At 47.1% G+C, this 15,703-nt stretch overlaps 2 protein-coding genes across 2 annotated transcripts in view; both read left to right on the plus strand.

Moving 5' to 3' along the window:
• The first annotated feature begins 8,501 nt into the window (after nucleotides 1–8,501).
• TRPM6 (transient receptor potential cation channel subfamily M member 6) overlaps nucleotides 8,502–15,703 on the plus strand; it is a 112,489-nt gene continuing 105,287 nt past the window's right edge. Inside the window, exons 1-2 of the mRNA XM_066618057.1 lie at nucleotides 8,502–8,828; nucleotides 13,015–15,249. Of these exons, the coding sequence (XP_066474154.1) occupies nucleotides 15,241–15,249 (9 nt within the window). The 5' untranslated portion in view covers nucleotides 8,502–8,828; nucleotides 13,015–15,240. The remainder of the gene's footprint in view (nucleotides 8,829–13,014; nucleotides 15,250–15,703) is intronic.
• Nucleotides 8,523–13,167, plus strand: C2H9orf40 (chromosome 2 C9orf40 homolog). The gene is made up of 2 exons (XM_066612573.1): nucleotides 8,523–8,828; nucleotides 13,015–13,167. The coding sequence occupies exons 1-2, from the start codon at nucleotides 8,523–8,525 to the stop codon at nucleotides 13,165–13,167; spliced, it is 459 nt and encodes a 152-aa protein (XP_066468670.1).

Genomic DNA, 15,703 nt, shown 5'->3' on the forward strand with positions numbered 1-15,703 from the left:
AGGGAGTGCAACCCCATTCAGAGCAAGCTGATAATCCAGCACCTGCATCGAGGATTTCCGAACCAGGAGAGCCTCTGTCTTATCCGGATTTAATTTCAGCTTGTTAGCCCCCATCCAGATCCTCACTGCTTCCAGACAGCGCTCCAGGCCCTCAACCGCCACCCTGGAGTCTGGAGGAAAGGAGAGATAAAGCTGGGTGTCATCAGCATATTGATGACACCCCACTCCAAACCTCCGGATGACCTCTCCCAGCGGTTTCATGTAGATATTAAATAGCATGGGGGACAGAATTGAGCCCTGTGGCACCCCGCACCTCAATGGCCAGGGTGTCGAACAGGCATCCCCCAGCACCACCATCTGGGACCGACCCTCCAAGTAGGAGCGGAACCACCGCAAAACAGTGCCTCCAACTCCCAACTCGGCCAATCGGCCCAGAAGGATACCATGGTCGATGGTATCGAAAGCCACCGAGAGGTCCAGCAGGACCAACAGGGACGCACTCCCCCTGTCCAGTCCCCGGCGTAGGTCATCCACCAAGGCGACCAAGGCAGTTTCCGTCCCAAAGCCCAGCCTGAAACCAGATTGAAAAGGATCCAGATAATCCGCTTCATCCAAGACCCTCTGGAGTTGGGCCGCCACCACCCGCTCAATTACCTTGCCCAGAAATGGGATGTTGGAGACTGGCCGATAGTTGTTCAACACATTGGAATCCAGGGAGGGCTTCTTCAGGAGGGGGCGAACCACCGCCCGCTTCAAAGCAAGCGGCAGTGTCCCCTCCCCCAAAGAAGAGTTGACCACCCTCCCCGCCCACTCAGCCAGTCCCCCCCGGGCAGCTCTTATCAGCCAAGCTGGGCAAGGCTCAAACAGGCAGGAAGACGGCCTCACACTCCAAAGGAGTCTGTCCACATCCTCAGGCTGCACAAGCTGAAAAGAATCCCACAACACTGGACAAGCAGTTGCCAGGGGGACATCATCAGACATTGTCAATGTGGCATCCAAGTCGTAACGAATGCTATCGATTTTATCTGCAAAATGTTGCGCAAACACGTCACAGCGGCTGACCGTGTATTCCTCCTGGTCCACTGGCGGGGCCTGATGAAGGAGACCCCGCACCACACGGAACAGCTCTGCCGGACGGTTATCAGCAGACGCAATGGTAGCAGAGAAGAATGATTTCTTCGCTGCTACCACCGCCACGGAGTAGGCTCTGTAATGAGCTCTACTCCGTGTCCGATTGGATTCATCACGAGTTTTCTGCCACCGTCGCTCTAGACGCCTGCCCTGCCGCTTCATCAGTCGCAGCTCCTCAGTGAACCAAGGAGCCGCTCCGAGTCTGCGACATGGCAGAGGTCGCTCCGGAGCAATCTCATCCACTGCCCTGGACATTTCCCTGTTCCAGAGGTCAACCAGGGCCTCAGATGAGACGCCAGTCTTGGCAGTGGGGAAATCCCCCAGAGCCCTCAGGAAACCTTCAGGATCCATTAGCCTCCGGGGGCGGACCATAGAAAATGGTCCCCCGCCTCTGCAGAGGTAGGAAGTCGCAACCAGTCTAAACCTTACCAGGAAGTGATCTGTCCATGACAACGGAGTGATCTTGATCTCCTCTACATCCAGATCACTGCCCCCATGCCCAGCTGTAAACACCAGGTCCAGCATGTGTCCTGCAGTATGTGTCGGGGCCAAGATCTTCTGGGACAGGCCAATGGTTGTCATGGTAGCCATGAAATCCTGAGCTGCACCTACCGCAGGGGCCTCGGCATGAACATTGAAGTCCCCCAGCACTAACAGGCGGGGGGCCTTCAATGCCACCCCCGAGATCACTCCAGTCAGCTCAGGCAGGGAGACTGTTGGGCAGCAGGGCGGGCGGTACACCAACAGAATCCCAATCCTGTCCGGTCCTCTCAACACAACATGCAGGCACTCGAACCCAGCAGACTGCTGGACAGGGCACCTGGTGAGGGAGATGGACTCACGATAGACCATTGCAACTCCCCCTCCCCGTCCCTGCAATCTTGGCTGCTGCAACACCTGGAAGCCTGGCGGACAAAGTTCAGAGAGACTAACGCCTCCCTCCACGTCCAGCCAGGTCTCCGTAATGCATACCAGGTCGGCTTTCTCATCCAGAATCAAATCCTGGATGATACAGGTCTTATTATTCACCGACCTGGCATTCAAAAGTAGCAGCTTCAGATCCAGGGACTCACCGCCAAGACCACCAGGCATCCGAGAATTGGGGGAGGGACCAGAAGGGGAGATGATCTGCCTGTGATTAACTCTCCTTCTCCTGTAACGGCCTGTCCGACCCCCACCGCCATATCTCCCCTGGCCCGTCACTCTCTTGATAGTGGCACCCTTCCCTTCCCCTGAGCTCCCTCCTAAGAGCACACACATGTGGCGAGGCCCGCCTTCCGAAACTGGCCTGCAGGCGGATCCTCTGCTGTAAAAACAATTGTTGCTCCTCTCTCCCCTGCCTCCACCGACGGGGAGGGTATCCGACTACTGCTAGTTGCTCTGCTGATGGAGAGGGCACCTGATCTTCCGGGCACGAGCCCCAGGCTAAGAGCCACGGGCCAAGAGCTCGCGCCTCTGGCAAGCCCAGCAAGCTGGAAATACCTGGGGAGAGAGGAGGAGGAGAGCAATCAGGCAGGCCTGCAGACTCCACCCCCCAGCCAAACAGTCTCCCCAGCTGGTCCCTTCCAGAAACTGCCTCTGGAGAGCAGCCTCTGGCAAGCCCAGCAAGCTGGAAATACCTGGGGAGAGAGGAGGAGGATCTCACAGCGGCCCACCAAATGCCCCAGGGAGCACACCAGATAACAAGAGACCTCATCCTGGTGCCCTCCCCTACATCTGGCATTCTGACTTAACCCATTCCTAAAATCAGGAGGTTGCGCATACACATCATGGCTTGTACCCCATAATGGATTTTTCCTCCAGAAACTCGTCCAATCCCCTTTTAAAGGCATCTAGGCTAGACGCCAGCACCACATCCTGTGGCAAGGAGTTCCACAGACCGACCACGCGCTGAGTAAAGAAATATTTTCTTTTGTCTGTCCTAACCCGCCCAACACTCAATTTGAGTGGATGTCCCCTGGTTCTGGTATTATGTGAGAGTGTAAAGAGCATCTCCCTATCCACTCTGTCCATCCCCTGCATAATTTTGTATGTCTCAATCATGTCCCCCCTCAAGCGTCTCTTTTCTAGGCTGAAGAGGCCCAAACGCCGTAGCCTTTCCTCATAAGGAAGGTGCCCCAGCCCCGTAATCATCTTAGTCGCTCTCTTTTGCACCTTTTCCATTTCCACTATGTCTTTTTTGAGATGCGGCGACCAGAACTGGACACAATACTCCAGGTGTGGCCTTACCATCGATTTGTACAACGGCATTATAATACTAGCCGTTTTGTTCTCAATACCCTTCCTAATGATCCCAAGCATAGAATTGGTCTTCTTCACTGCCGCCGCACATTGGGTCGACACTTTCATCGACCTGTCCACCACCACCCCAAGATCTCTCTCCTGATCTGTCACAGACAGCTCAGAACCCATCAGCCTATATCTAAAGTTTTGATTTTTTGCCCCAATGTGCATGACTTTACACTTACTGACATTGAAGCGCATCTGCCATTTTGCTGCCCATTCTGCCAGTCTGGAGAGATCCTTCTGGAGCTCCTCACAATCACTTCTGGTCTTTACCACTCGGAAAAGTTTGGTGTCGTCTGCAAACTTTGCCACTTCACTGCTCAACCCTGTCTCCAGGTCATTTATGAAGAGGTTGAAAAGCACCGGTCCCAGGACAGATCCTTGGGGCACACCGCTTTTCACCTCTCTCCATTGTGAAAATTGCCCATTGACACCCACTCTCTGCTTCCTGGCCTCCAACCAGTTCTCAATCCACGAGAGGACCTGTCCTCTAATTCCCTGACTGTGGAGTTTTTTCAGTAGCCTTTGGTGAGGGACCGTGTCAAACGCCTTCTGAAAGTCCAGATATATAATGTCCACGGGTTCTCCCGCATCCACATGCCTGTTGACCTTTTCAAAGAATTCTGTAAGGTTTGTGAGGCAAGACTTACCCTTACAGAAGCCATGCTGACTCTCCCTCAGCAAGGCCTGTTCGTCTATGTGTTTTGAGATCCTATCTTTGATGAGGCATTCCACCATCTTACCCGGTATGGATGTTAGGCTGACCGGCCTATAGTTTCCCGGGTCCCCCCTCTTTCCCTTTTTAAAAATAGGCGTGACATTTGCTATCCTCCAATCTTCTGGCACCATGGCCGTTTTGAGGGACAAGTTGCATACCTTAGTCAAGAGATCTGCAACTTCATTCTTCAATTCCTTAATAACCCTTGGGTGGATGCCATCAGGGCCCGGTGACTTATTGATCTTTAATTTATCAATGAGGTCTGAAACATCTTCTCTTTTAACCTCTATCTGACTTAACTCCTCGGTTAGGAGGGGCCGTTCGGGCAGCGTTATCTGCCCGAGGTCTTCTGCCGTGAAGACAGATGCAAAGAACTCATTTAATTTCTCTGCCATCTCTAAGTCTCCTTTTATCTCCCCTTTCCCTCCCTCACCATCCAGAGGGCCAACCGCTTCTCTGGTGGGTTTCCTGCTTCTAACATATTTGAAGAAGCTTTTATTATTCCCCTTAATGTTGCTGGCCATGCGTTCCTCATAGTCTCGCTTGGCCTCCCCTATCACCTTCTTACATTTCTTTTGCCACAGTTTATGTTCCTTTTTATTCTCTTCATTAGGGCAAGACTTCCATTTACGGAAGGAAGCTTCCTTGCCCTTCACAGCCTCTCTAACTTGGCTGGTTAGCCATGCGGGCACCCTCCTGGATTTAGTGGAACCCTTCTTTCTTTGCGGTATACACCTCTGCTGGGCCTCTATTACTGTTGTTTTAAGCAGCCTCCATGCACTCTGGAGAGACTGGACTCTTTTTACCCTCCCTTTCAACCTCCTTCAATAAGGATGAGGGGACTCAGAGACTACTTCAGAATCTGAGAAAGTTTGGGAAACAAGACATTGGACTAGATAAGCTTTAGTCTAATCCAGCAGGGCTGGGGGAATGGGCAGCAAAATGGCAGATGCACTTCAGTGCAAGTAACTGTAAAGTAGAGCATATTTGCAAAAAAATAAAAATAAATCAGAGCTTCACTCATAGGCCAGTTCTGACCTATCTGTGACAGGAGAAAGATATTGAAAGGGTGGTGGTATACAGCTCAATTAAAGTGTTAACCCATTGTGTAGCAGCTGTGAACAAGGCCAGTTCAGTTGCTTGGGATAATTTAAAAAGTGATTGAGAATAGAACAAGCAATATTCTTATTCAATTGTACACATTGATGGTAAGGCTAGACCTGGAGTATTATTGTGTCCAGTTCTGGTTGCCATATCTCAAAAAGGATACAGGTTGAGTCTCAGTATTTGCAAGAGTTCAGTTTCCAGAACTGTGTTAGATGGCAAAAGTCACATTAAAGCAAATCATTTTTTTTAAAATGTTCCTTTGCTAGGTGATTTAAAAACAGCCTTGCTGACCTTAGTGATGTAAAACATAAAACACATTAGGCAGACAATCCATCAGTCAGTCTCCAGGTGCTTAGAAAGGCTTCACTCTGAGCCAGTGACCCCTCCCTTCACCCAGAACAAAGTGATTATCTTTCTTTCATGTGCTCAGGGGGAAGAGGGGTCACTAGCCTGGGAGTGAAGCTGGAGAATGATTGATGGATTGTCTGCCAGCTGCCCTCTCTTGTATTGAGGGTATTGTTAAACAACTGTTTTCCTTTTAATTTAAACGGCCTTTCTCATTGTGCATTGAGATATAACCACTGGTGAAAAATCAGTGATAATTAGGTTATACCTGTAATAGCTTGCATCACTGTCTCTCTACAACAGTAAGAAAAGCAGTTTTTAAACTGTGATTTTAAAGGGATGCATTTTTCCCTTCTCCAGAGATTAGTACATTCCTTCTCATTTGCAGTGGCCATTCGTACTGTGTATAAAAAATCTGTTTATAACAAGGTTGGACCTGTATAGTGAAACTAGAAATGGTACTGAAGAGAGTGACCAAAAGATTAGTGGGCTGGAGCACTGCCCTTACAAAAAGGCACCTGTGGGGCACATGATTGAGATATATAAAATTGTGCATGGGATGGATAGAGGGAAGTTCTTTTCATTTGCACATAACACCAGAGGTATCCACTGAAATTGAGTGTGGAAGAGTTGAAACACACAAGAAAATATTTACCCTATGAGTAATCTGTGGAACTCCTTGCAACAGGATGTGGTAACGGTGTCTGTCCTAAGATGCCTTTAAAAGGGAATTGGACAAATTTATGGAGGAAAAATCCAAAGGGTTTTAGAGGTAACCTTTCTGAATGCCTGATGCAAGGGAGTGGCAGCAGGATACAGACATCTTGCCATGTGTGCTCTGTGAGGCAGTTGGTGGGCCACTGTGAGATGCAGGAAGCTGAACTAGATGGGCATTTAGCCTGATCCAGCACCATTTTTCTTATGGCTTTTATAAGAGCTCTGTAAAGTGGCCCATGGCTATTAATACAGGCCTGATGGTCTTAGTGCTGCAAGTATGATGTTACTAACTTGATCCAACTTGTTCTAAGTGCTACTTTCTTGTTTGTAATCAGGTAATACAGAATGTAACCGGGCTGCACTACACTACAGCATTAATAATTTTACATGTCCTTATAGTCTTAAAAAAATGCCTTGGAGTGTTTCTGAATTTGCAAAATTAAACCCTCGCATGCTTCCAGGTAAGGTAAAGGTATAGGTTTTAGGTATAAGAACAGAATAACATTAAAATTTGCCACTTCAGTAGGTGTTTTCTCTTACATAATGCTCTGCCATGTTAATATTTTCTCTACCTATCCATATTTTCTACATCCACAACTGTTGGTGCTAAATTGTTAGAACTTTTATTTACCTTGCAGACTTCTTTCCCTACACAAAGGTTGCTTAAATTTTCAGGCAGTGAGATATTATCAGAGCAAGAACTGCTGAATGACCAGCCCAGACTGTGGTCTATTTAGCCCCACTAGCAATGAGAACAAGGCTGTTAGTACAGTACTATGAGACAGCTATTTCTTGATTGATTGGATTTGTAATCTGCCTTTCTCCCCCAAGGGCACCCAAGGTGGCTATTATGTACTAGACCTGGAGGTGTTTGTTGCTGGTAAGTGTGGGCCCAATCCTATCCAACTTTCCAGCACCAATGCAGCCCCATGGTAAGGGAACAAATCTTCTACCTTGAGGAGGCCTCTGTGCCTGCACCTCCTCTATAGGATGAAGCACACACCCTGTTGGCACAGCTGCAGTAGTGCTGGAAAATTGGATAGGATTCGGTCCTAAGACAGGTTTACAGCCTAAGTCTTTTGAACACAATGGGCTTACTTCTAAGTAAAATAACAGTTTTCAAACACCTATTCATGCGGGACTAGACCTTAGTGAATAGTAGAAGTTATTTCCCAATAAATATGCATGTGCTTGTGCAGTGATCTTCAACCTGTGTTGTGCCACAACCCCAATAAAAAATGAGACTGGGGACCCCCCATTGATCCTCCCCCCCATCCTATCTGCCCATTCCCTGCCCCCATTATGCCCTCCCAGCACTGTTCATTGTAAACAAATAAACTTACTAGAGAGAGCAGAAAAGAGCGGAAGCCTGGCATGACTGAAAGCTATGTCAGCACGTCTCCTAAAAACCTGACCAGGACTGGGACACCATCTCCTGGTACCTGAAGGGGCACATAAGATCCCCCCCTACCTGGTTGTGCTACAGTCCAGTGGTTTTCAACCTATTTTGTTCCCTTAAGCTGCTGGAACCCCACAACTTTGTGACCCCATTGGGGCCCTGCCCCCAAGGTTGAAGAACACTATTATAGCTTAAGTGGAGAGCACATCCCTAGTGTTTGTACCGAAGACTGTACCTACCATAAGAACTCACGAAGACCCCCTGCAGGATCAGGCCAAAGGCCCACCTAGTTCAGCTTTCTGTGTCTCACAGTGGCCCACCAGTTGCCTCAGGGAGCACCCGAGACAACAAGAGACCTGCATCCTGGTGCCCTCCCTTGCATTTGGTGTTCTGAGTCTAAAACCAGGAGGTTGCACAACCATCATGGCTTGTAACCCCTGATGGACCTTTGCCATCTGCCCAATCCCCTTGCTACATCCTGTTCCACAGGGACAGGGAGTTCCACAGACTACTCTGCCTGAACTCTCCCAACACTCACAGCCCAATCCTATCCACACTTTCCTGGGAGTGAGCCCCATTGACTCTGCTGGGGCTGACTTCTGAGTAGACCTGCCTAGGGCTGGGCTGTCAGTCTCGGGCTGTCCCTGATCCTGGTGCTGTGAGAGGGAGAAGAGCGCCCCCTCCCCCCGCGTGCTTGGCGGCCCCTTTCTCGGCCAGCGGCCAGCAGGGGGCGCCGGCGAGGGACCCCCGCCCGTCCAGTGGTGCGCGTCCCCCTGAGCTCCGCCTCTGTGGCCTACGGCGCGCGCCAAGCCGGGTTCCATGGCTAAGCGCGGGGCGGAGGCGCTGGCCTACCGCGCGCCTTGGGAGAGCCTCCTCTTGCCCCCTCCAGCACCGCGTGCGAAGCGCTCGCGGAGCGACTGCGAGCGGCCGAGACGCGCCGCGGTCTGGGCCGGCGGCAAGAAGAGGAAGCGGGAGGAGGAGGAGGCGGCAGAAGCGGCGAGAGGGAAGCGGCCCGCCCCGTCGGAGACCAGCGGGCTGCGGAAGGAGGCGGAGGCGGGCGCGGTGCCCCCGCAGGGACCGACGCCACTGGTGCCTGAGGAGGCGGCCGCCTCGGGAGGGGACTTGGTGGGTCACTGTCGCCTAGGAGGAGCGGGAAGGCAGACGGCTGCACGTCTCCTCTCGGGGGGTGGAGGAGGAGGAAGCCAGCCAGCCAGTGGTTTCCCGTGGAGTAGGGTGCAGAGTGCAAGCCTAGGCATGTCTACTCAGGAGTAAGTCCTACTGTGTTCAGTGAGGTTTACACTCAGGAACGGTGGCGTAGCTTGAGAGGGGCGGTGCACTCAGCCTGGCAAAACGGAGCCATACGGGAGAGGGGGAGAGAGGGCTCCGTTTTGCCCCCCCCGCCAGGAATTGCTCCTAAGGGTTGAGTGCTCCGCCCCCCTCCAGCTACGCCACCGGTCAGGGAAGTGTGCAGAGCATTGCTCCTCCATGTCAAAACTGCTGACTATTCGTCTAGGATAGGGCAGCTCAAGCCCTGGCCCAGGGGCCAGATCCAGGGTTTGGGCAAATCCGTCCACCCGGCAGGCACCGCGCAGAGTGTTCAGGGACAGGGATGCTCTGCCTGGATGTCCTGTTGTGCCATCTTCTGGGCTGGGCAGCAGGCGTGACTACCCAGAGCATCCCTGTCCCCCAAACAAGGACGCCATCGTGCAGCAGCCGGGCAGAACGCGATCCGGACAGGGACTGCATTCCCAGCGCATGGCAGTTGCAAGTTTGGGTGCCGCTGCTTCTAGGACCGTGTTTCTCCGTATGGGTACCACCAGTGGTAGTTGAGGTGGTGTTTGGTGCTACTCGCAGGACCCCTAGGCCACTGCCGCCAGGAATGTGACATGACAAACGTCAGTAGGAGGTTCAGCTTGGCGGGCATTGCTCCAAAGCATGCTTTTCTGTGCTCACAAATGCCCTCCTTGCACTTCTTACTGATGTTAGTTGTGTCGCATTTGGCCTCCTAACCCACAAGTAACTGACTATGTCATCACCAGTTAATTCCAATGGTACTTCAAATAGGTGGACTGTGTGGAATGGTATGGCTGAGGACACATGTTGAGAAACACTGCTCTAGAACAGCGATTTCCAACCTTTTTCATCTCATGGCACCTTCACAAGGTGCTCAAATTGTCAAGCACTCCATCAGTTTTCTTGACAGACAAGGCACACTATGGTGCTGGTGGGAGGCTCACATCCCCCAATGACCCTACTAATAAATGACCCCTCCCCCAAACTCCTGTGGCACACCAATGTGTCATGGCACACTAGTTGAAAATCGCTGCTCTAGGAAAATGGAATATAAACCAATATGGGGTAACAGAAAGAGAATGATGAAGAAGGCCAATTAAGCTGTAGCTGACCAGATGGGGGTTTAGAGGAATTTAGTGCTGGCTTTTAAATCTGTATTAAAAAAAAAAAATCTATAGTAGTTTAATCAGTAGAACAATAGTAATTAAAAGTGCACCTAAAAAGTTGCAGGTTGGTGACAGGTGTAATTTAATTCCTCCCTTAGGAGAATCATTGCTATGGAGAATTTGCTGCTCTCTTAACCCAGCTTTGCCAAATTGGGTTTGTGTCTATCAATATTACAACACCACTAATGCACCTGGTGCTGTATAGTTCAGTAAATTCACACTCAGAGATTTTCTTAAAGGAGAAATTACTTCCAGGGTGAAGGCCCTTATTGTCCATGCCTAACTGTGTAAGGATAGTGATGTAGGTAGTACTGTAGCACCATACCTGTTTTGTGTGTTGGGAGAGCACACAAATTAATATGGACTAGAAAACAGTTGAGAAAAACTGCTTGTGTACCAAGTATTGTGTAGTAAATGACATGGCTTTGTCTTTTTTCTTTAACTATTAGGGGCTTTGGTTTACACATTTTTTAGAATAGAATATATTTGAGCCACAAAACAATGAAACCGGAATTAAATATTTTGAAAAAGTCAAATGCAATAGAGCTTTCTCTGCACGCTATCATATACTAGCTTTTCGTCTATGAAATATTGTAATGTATTCCCTATTTTTTGAAATATGAACAGTCATATGATTCTGCTGCATAATATACTATTAGTCTTGCAGCACTGTATGTTGGAAGGTGATCCCCTGGATCAACCCGGAGCTTGTCATTTTTCCCATGGCTTTTCCACTTTGCATCCTGTGTTAGGAAAATGTCATAGAAAAATTATTCTAGAGCAAGGGGACCCAAACCCCAGCCCTGGGGCCACCTGCAGAACCTCGAGGACTCCCAATCCGGCCCTCAGAGAGCCCCCAGTCTCCAATGAGTCTCTGGCCCTCTGGAGACTTGCTGGAGGCCACACTGGCCTGATGCAACTGCTCTCGGCGTGACTGCCAACTGTTCCCTCTTGCATGTGCTGTGGGACAAGGGCTCCCTCCACTGCTTGCTGTTTCACATCTTTGATGCAGTAACAGCAGCAAAGAAAAGGCTGGCCTTGCTTTGTGCAAGGCCTTTCATATTTTAAGTTCCATCTCTAATACATTCATTTATGTAAATTTATTCAAATTTGAAATGTAAATTATTCTTTTTTTCCCCCGGCCCCCGATACAGTGTCAGAGAGAGGATGTGGCCCTCCTACAAAAAAGTTTGGACGCCTCTGTTCTAGAGAATGAAATATAAATTAGATAGTAGACCAACCTGGAATAGTATCTATTAAAATTGACAGGAAAAAACACTGTTTATCCAGAAAACCTGAATCAAAAGTAAATATTTTGATTACAGTTGCAATCCTAAGCCCAGTTGCTTGACCAGAAGTTCTGTGAAAGCCACAACCTGGTTTAAAAGCCTTGGGCAACGATGATGTGTAAAATTTTGAATGCTCTATCATCCAGGTTACATTCTATTTTATAAGTGGCAATTTTAAATAATTAAAAATTCTTCCCAACCATTGAAAAGTGGTATTGCAACTTCCTATGCACCCAGTGATTCCAGATGGGACACAAATCTGTTGTGTGCCTGTTATGTTGTCTTCATACAGTGGGTGCCACAATAATAGTTTTACTCTCTTAGAGCCCAGTCCTGTGGTCCGCACCTCCGCGGCGCGGACCACAGTCACAAACGTGCTGTAAGGCACATTTGCAGGGCTTACCGCCAGGCTCCCACCAGAGCTATTATTGCTACTGTATAAACTGTTGCTTATTTACACAAATTATAAATAGAAAATGAATCCTATATTAAGGAATGGGCAGCCCAATCCTGAGCTGCCCAGAGCTGCGGAACCCAGCGGCTCCACAAAGGGCTCCCGCCAGATCCAGAGCCTCCCGCACTAGTGCGGGAGGCTCCTCGGGAGAAGGGGACATTTGTCCCTTCCCCTGGGTAAGGGAAGCGTCCCTGCAATGGGGTTACTCACTTTAGTGGCAACTGTTTGGTTGCCGCTAAAGGGAAGGCGTTCGTGTAGGGCGAGCAGCCCTGCCCAAGCACCTTGTATCCTGCGGAGCTGAGCTCCGCGGATCTGCCTCTCCTCCGCCCCCAACCACGCCTCCCCCTCCCCAGAACGCCCCCGACCACGCCCCCATTTCCCATTCCGCAGCCCAGCAGTCACAGAGACCGCCGAGCTGCGGAATGTGGGCACCCGCCGCGCTCTGGCTCAGCGCCTTTGGGAGCCCGGTGGTAAGCCCCACAAACGTGCCTTAAGGCATGTTTGCGACTGGTCCGTGCCGCAGAGGCACGGCGCAGACCACAGGATTGGGCTCTGAGTTTATTATATAATTCAGGATAATTATTTCTTAGGACATAATAATTTTTGTTCATTAGCAAATCCACCAGAGGGAGCACAAGTTAAACCTTTTCTAAAGCATGCTACACTCTGATGTTGAGAGAAGCTGTTTCTTGTTTTTATTGTGCATGTGTGGTTATTGTGGCACCTATTGTAGTAAATCAGATTCCAAGAAGGGACATACATGTGAAGGATAGAACTGTGGGCATAGCCAGATCTGTGCCAGCTGTTAACCACTTCCACTGATGAAAATACAAGGGTTGTGTTTTTTGTTTTTTTAACAGTGGGAACTGTCTCAATGAAAACAGCTAGAAAACCTCTGGCCACTTGTGTGATTCTTTCCTGAACACACATGTGCTTTCTTTGGATGCTGGTTCTTGATTTTCATTGAGTTATTGGACTTCTTGTAAATGTAAGATTTTAAAACTGTTAGTGGCATTTGGTTTGATATGGGTCCAGTGTGCTTTTAAGAGATACAGTATTCATTTTATTGCTGTAATGATATCTGTTAATAATGTGTTTTACTTTCATAGGATGAAAATGATGTTTGGAACTATAACTCCTTCCAGTACTGGAGGTCTCCATTACCCACTATTGACTTGTCTGATATTCTGGATTTAGAAAAAGATGACACAGTGGAAGCAAGAGACTCCAGCAGCATTGGACTCTCAGAAATGGAAACTTGAAAAATGATCCACTGGCACATCTACTTTGCAAAAGTTGGTTTTTGTATAGATTCTCTTGTATGGGAAAAGTAAAAAGAGATGAATACAAAATTACACTTGGACAAACTATACTTGGAAGTAAGGACCAGTTTTCCTAAAAAGAATTAATGGAAATAAAACTCATCAATGAAACTATGTAGGAGAGCTGATTGCATATGGCATGAAGAGAGTGTGAAACTTAAAGGACTATGGGTACACTTGAAAATAAAGTTATACTGACAAAATGCTTTAGTTTCTAGCCAGCCAAATTAACAGGAGGTAGCAATATGGAAAGGTGTATTCTGTTGTGTGACCAGTCAAGCACATAAATGAGATCCCTGTGTTGAATCTGTTGCTAGAACAGCTTAACCAAAAGAAGATCCATAGTCCTATGCAAAATCAAATTGTATGAGGATTATTTTCTGCCAAAATTGTCACTTGACAATTTTCTTTATTTTTGCTGGGCTCACTGATGAAGACTCCAGTCCTGAAGAAGTTCCAATTTTGCATAGTTTTAAAGAGTGATTTCTGTGCACTGTATCATGTTTTTCACGTATTGGCCTTAGAGTCATCATTCTTTAATAGTTGATCAACTTTGCTAATAATGATTGTTTGAAAGCCGAGAGTTTATCAGTAGGTTTCTTGAGACCTGCCACTGAATGTTCATTCAAGTTGTAAGCATTTCTTTAATAATACACAGTAACTTTTCTGGGATGTGTGATACAAACCTTATTGTGCATTATGATCTTCATTAAGTCTTTTTCTGTGAGGTAGTTTGTGCTGGCTGACTCTTGTTTTGATTTTTGATTTTATTTTTTCCATCTTACCTGGATATTATGCCAGGAAATATTTTGACAAACATCTTTTTAAATGTTTGTGCATTTAGTTTGTTATATGTTATTTGTTCCTGCCTGTAGAAAAGAAACTATGGCTAGACTCTTCTGTGAAGTTGTTAAATATTAATTGCTTTTCTTGTATTCTTCTCCGTGTTTGTACACTGCATTTTTTATCTTCATGAGACTGCATTTCCTTCCCTCCCCAGCTAGAAAAAGTTTACACCATGTTTCACAAGCATAGAGTGAGGATAGCTAGCACAGACTTAGGTATCACATTGACACAGGAGCACATTGGATATTCATAAGGAGAAAATAGGCAAAGTTCTGATAATAATCTGAGAGGTAGTAAACATAGCATCCTTATGATTTGATAAGCTTACCTCTTGTTTTACTGTGAATGATATGATCATAGTTCTTCAATGGAGTGGACCTGAGGGAGCAGGGAATTGTATTTCCAGAAATGTTTTATGCTTGAAGGAGAAAAAAAAGCAAGCATCTTAAGTTAGACATGAAAAAATGCAGTGTGTTTGGTTTCCTTGGCTATTCACCCAGGGTGACCAGGTAGACTGGTTTCTGACTTGCTTAATTGCAAAAGTTATATGGGTATCATAATTGTAAGAACATATTTTACTACGTGCAAATAAGAACATGTCTTTTGAAGATAATTGTTGCAACTTTTTCTGTGGCAGCCTATTTGGGAACAGAGTATCTATGTACTATTTACATTGGCTAGGAATGTAGCTCATACTGCCTTATTTGATTATTTCAGTGCAAACACTTATAAAACTGGAATCTCTAGGTGGCAGGAGATGCACAATAAACTACTAAAAATCTGAAATTGTTTTCATTGGAAAGCTTTTATCCTGAAGGAAGCTGTTGAAATTTCAACAGCTGAGTGACATTATGAATGTTAATCATTTTCCTAATGTGGTATATAAACTTGCAGTCAGATAAAGTCACATGTTCCTGATTACAAGGTGATAGTCACTTCAGTTTAATTGCTGTACAAATATTTCACCAGAGTTTTCAGAGTTCATCTTTCCCCTGTCCCATTAAAGCTTTTAAGCGTAAGCTCATGGAAATTTGTAATCGTTGCTTTTTGGCATTGTTTCCATTAGTTACTGACGCTAAGCAAGCTTTATCAGATTGGAAGGTAGATGGAAACTTCAGTTTGAAATGTAGTGGCTGAAGGCAAAACAGCTACATATTAGCAATAGGAATGAAGACGGTAAGTAACCTGGTTTTTCTATTTGTTGCAGTATTTAAGATTTTGATATGAACAATATTTGGAATGTAGAAGATAAAAATATTTTAATGACTTTGATTTAGAATGTTTTCACTTCTAGACTCATTGCATTTCAAACTAACCTTTGTTAATATGCTCTGTATGGATATTTAAAGGACTTGGAAAGAAACATTTTAAATGAAAATGCTCTTGTGTTGGCAGCCCTGATTGCAGTTCCATTTCCATCTGGCAATTTCTGGCACTACAAAGGACTGTGGAAATTGCTCTGGACAAAACAGCAGCACTTGAAAAAGCTAAGAAAATGTTAACTTTGCTTCTGAAAACACCCCAGCAGCGTAAATTGTTTAGACTGAGACATAACCCGCTTATGGATTAGTACTTCTGGAAATTGACCCTTAAAGCAGGGTGCAGAATTCACAGGAATCTGAATTACAAA

The sequence above is a fragment of the Tiliqua scincoides genome, chromosome 2 (genome assembly GCF_035046505.1).
Source record: "Tiliqua scincoides isolate rTilSci1 chromosome 2, rTilSci1.hap2, whole genome shotgun sequence".
Lineage (NCBI taxonomy): Eukaryota > Metazoa > Chordata > Lepidosauria > Squamata > Scincidae > Tiliqua > Tiliqua scincoides.

Excerpts from the sequence above, each read along its gene's own strand:
- C2H9orf40 (XM_066612573.1), top strand. The coding sequence starts at position 8,523 with ATGGCTAAGCGCGGGGCGGAGGCGCTGGCCTACCGCGCGCCTTGGGAG. Across the intron at positions 8,829-13,014 it reads CCGCCTCGGGAGGGGACTTG|GATGAAAATGATGTTTGGAA; the intron begins GTGGGTCACTGT and ends TTACTTTCATAG.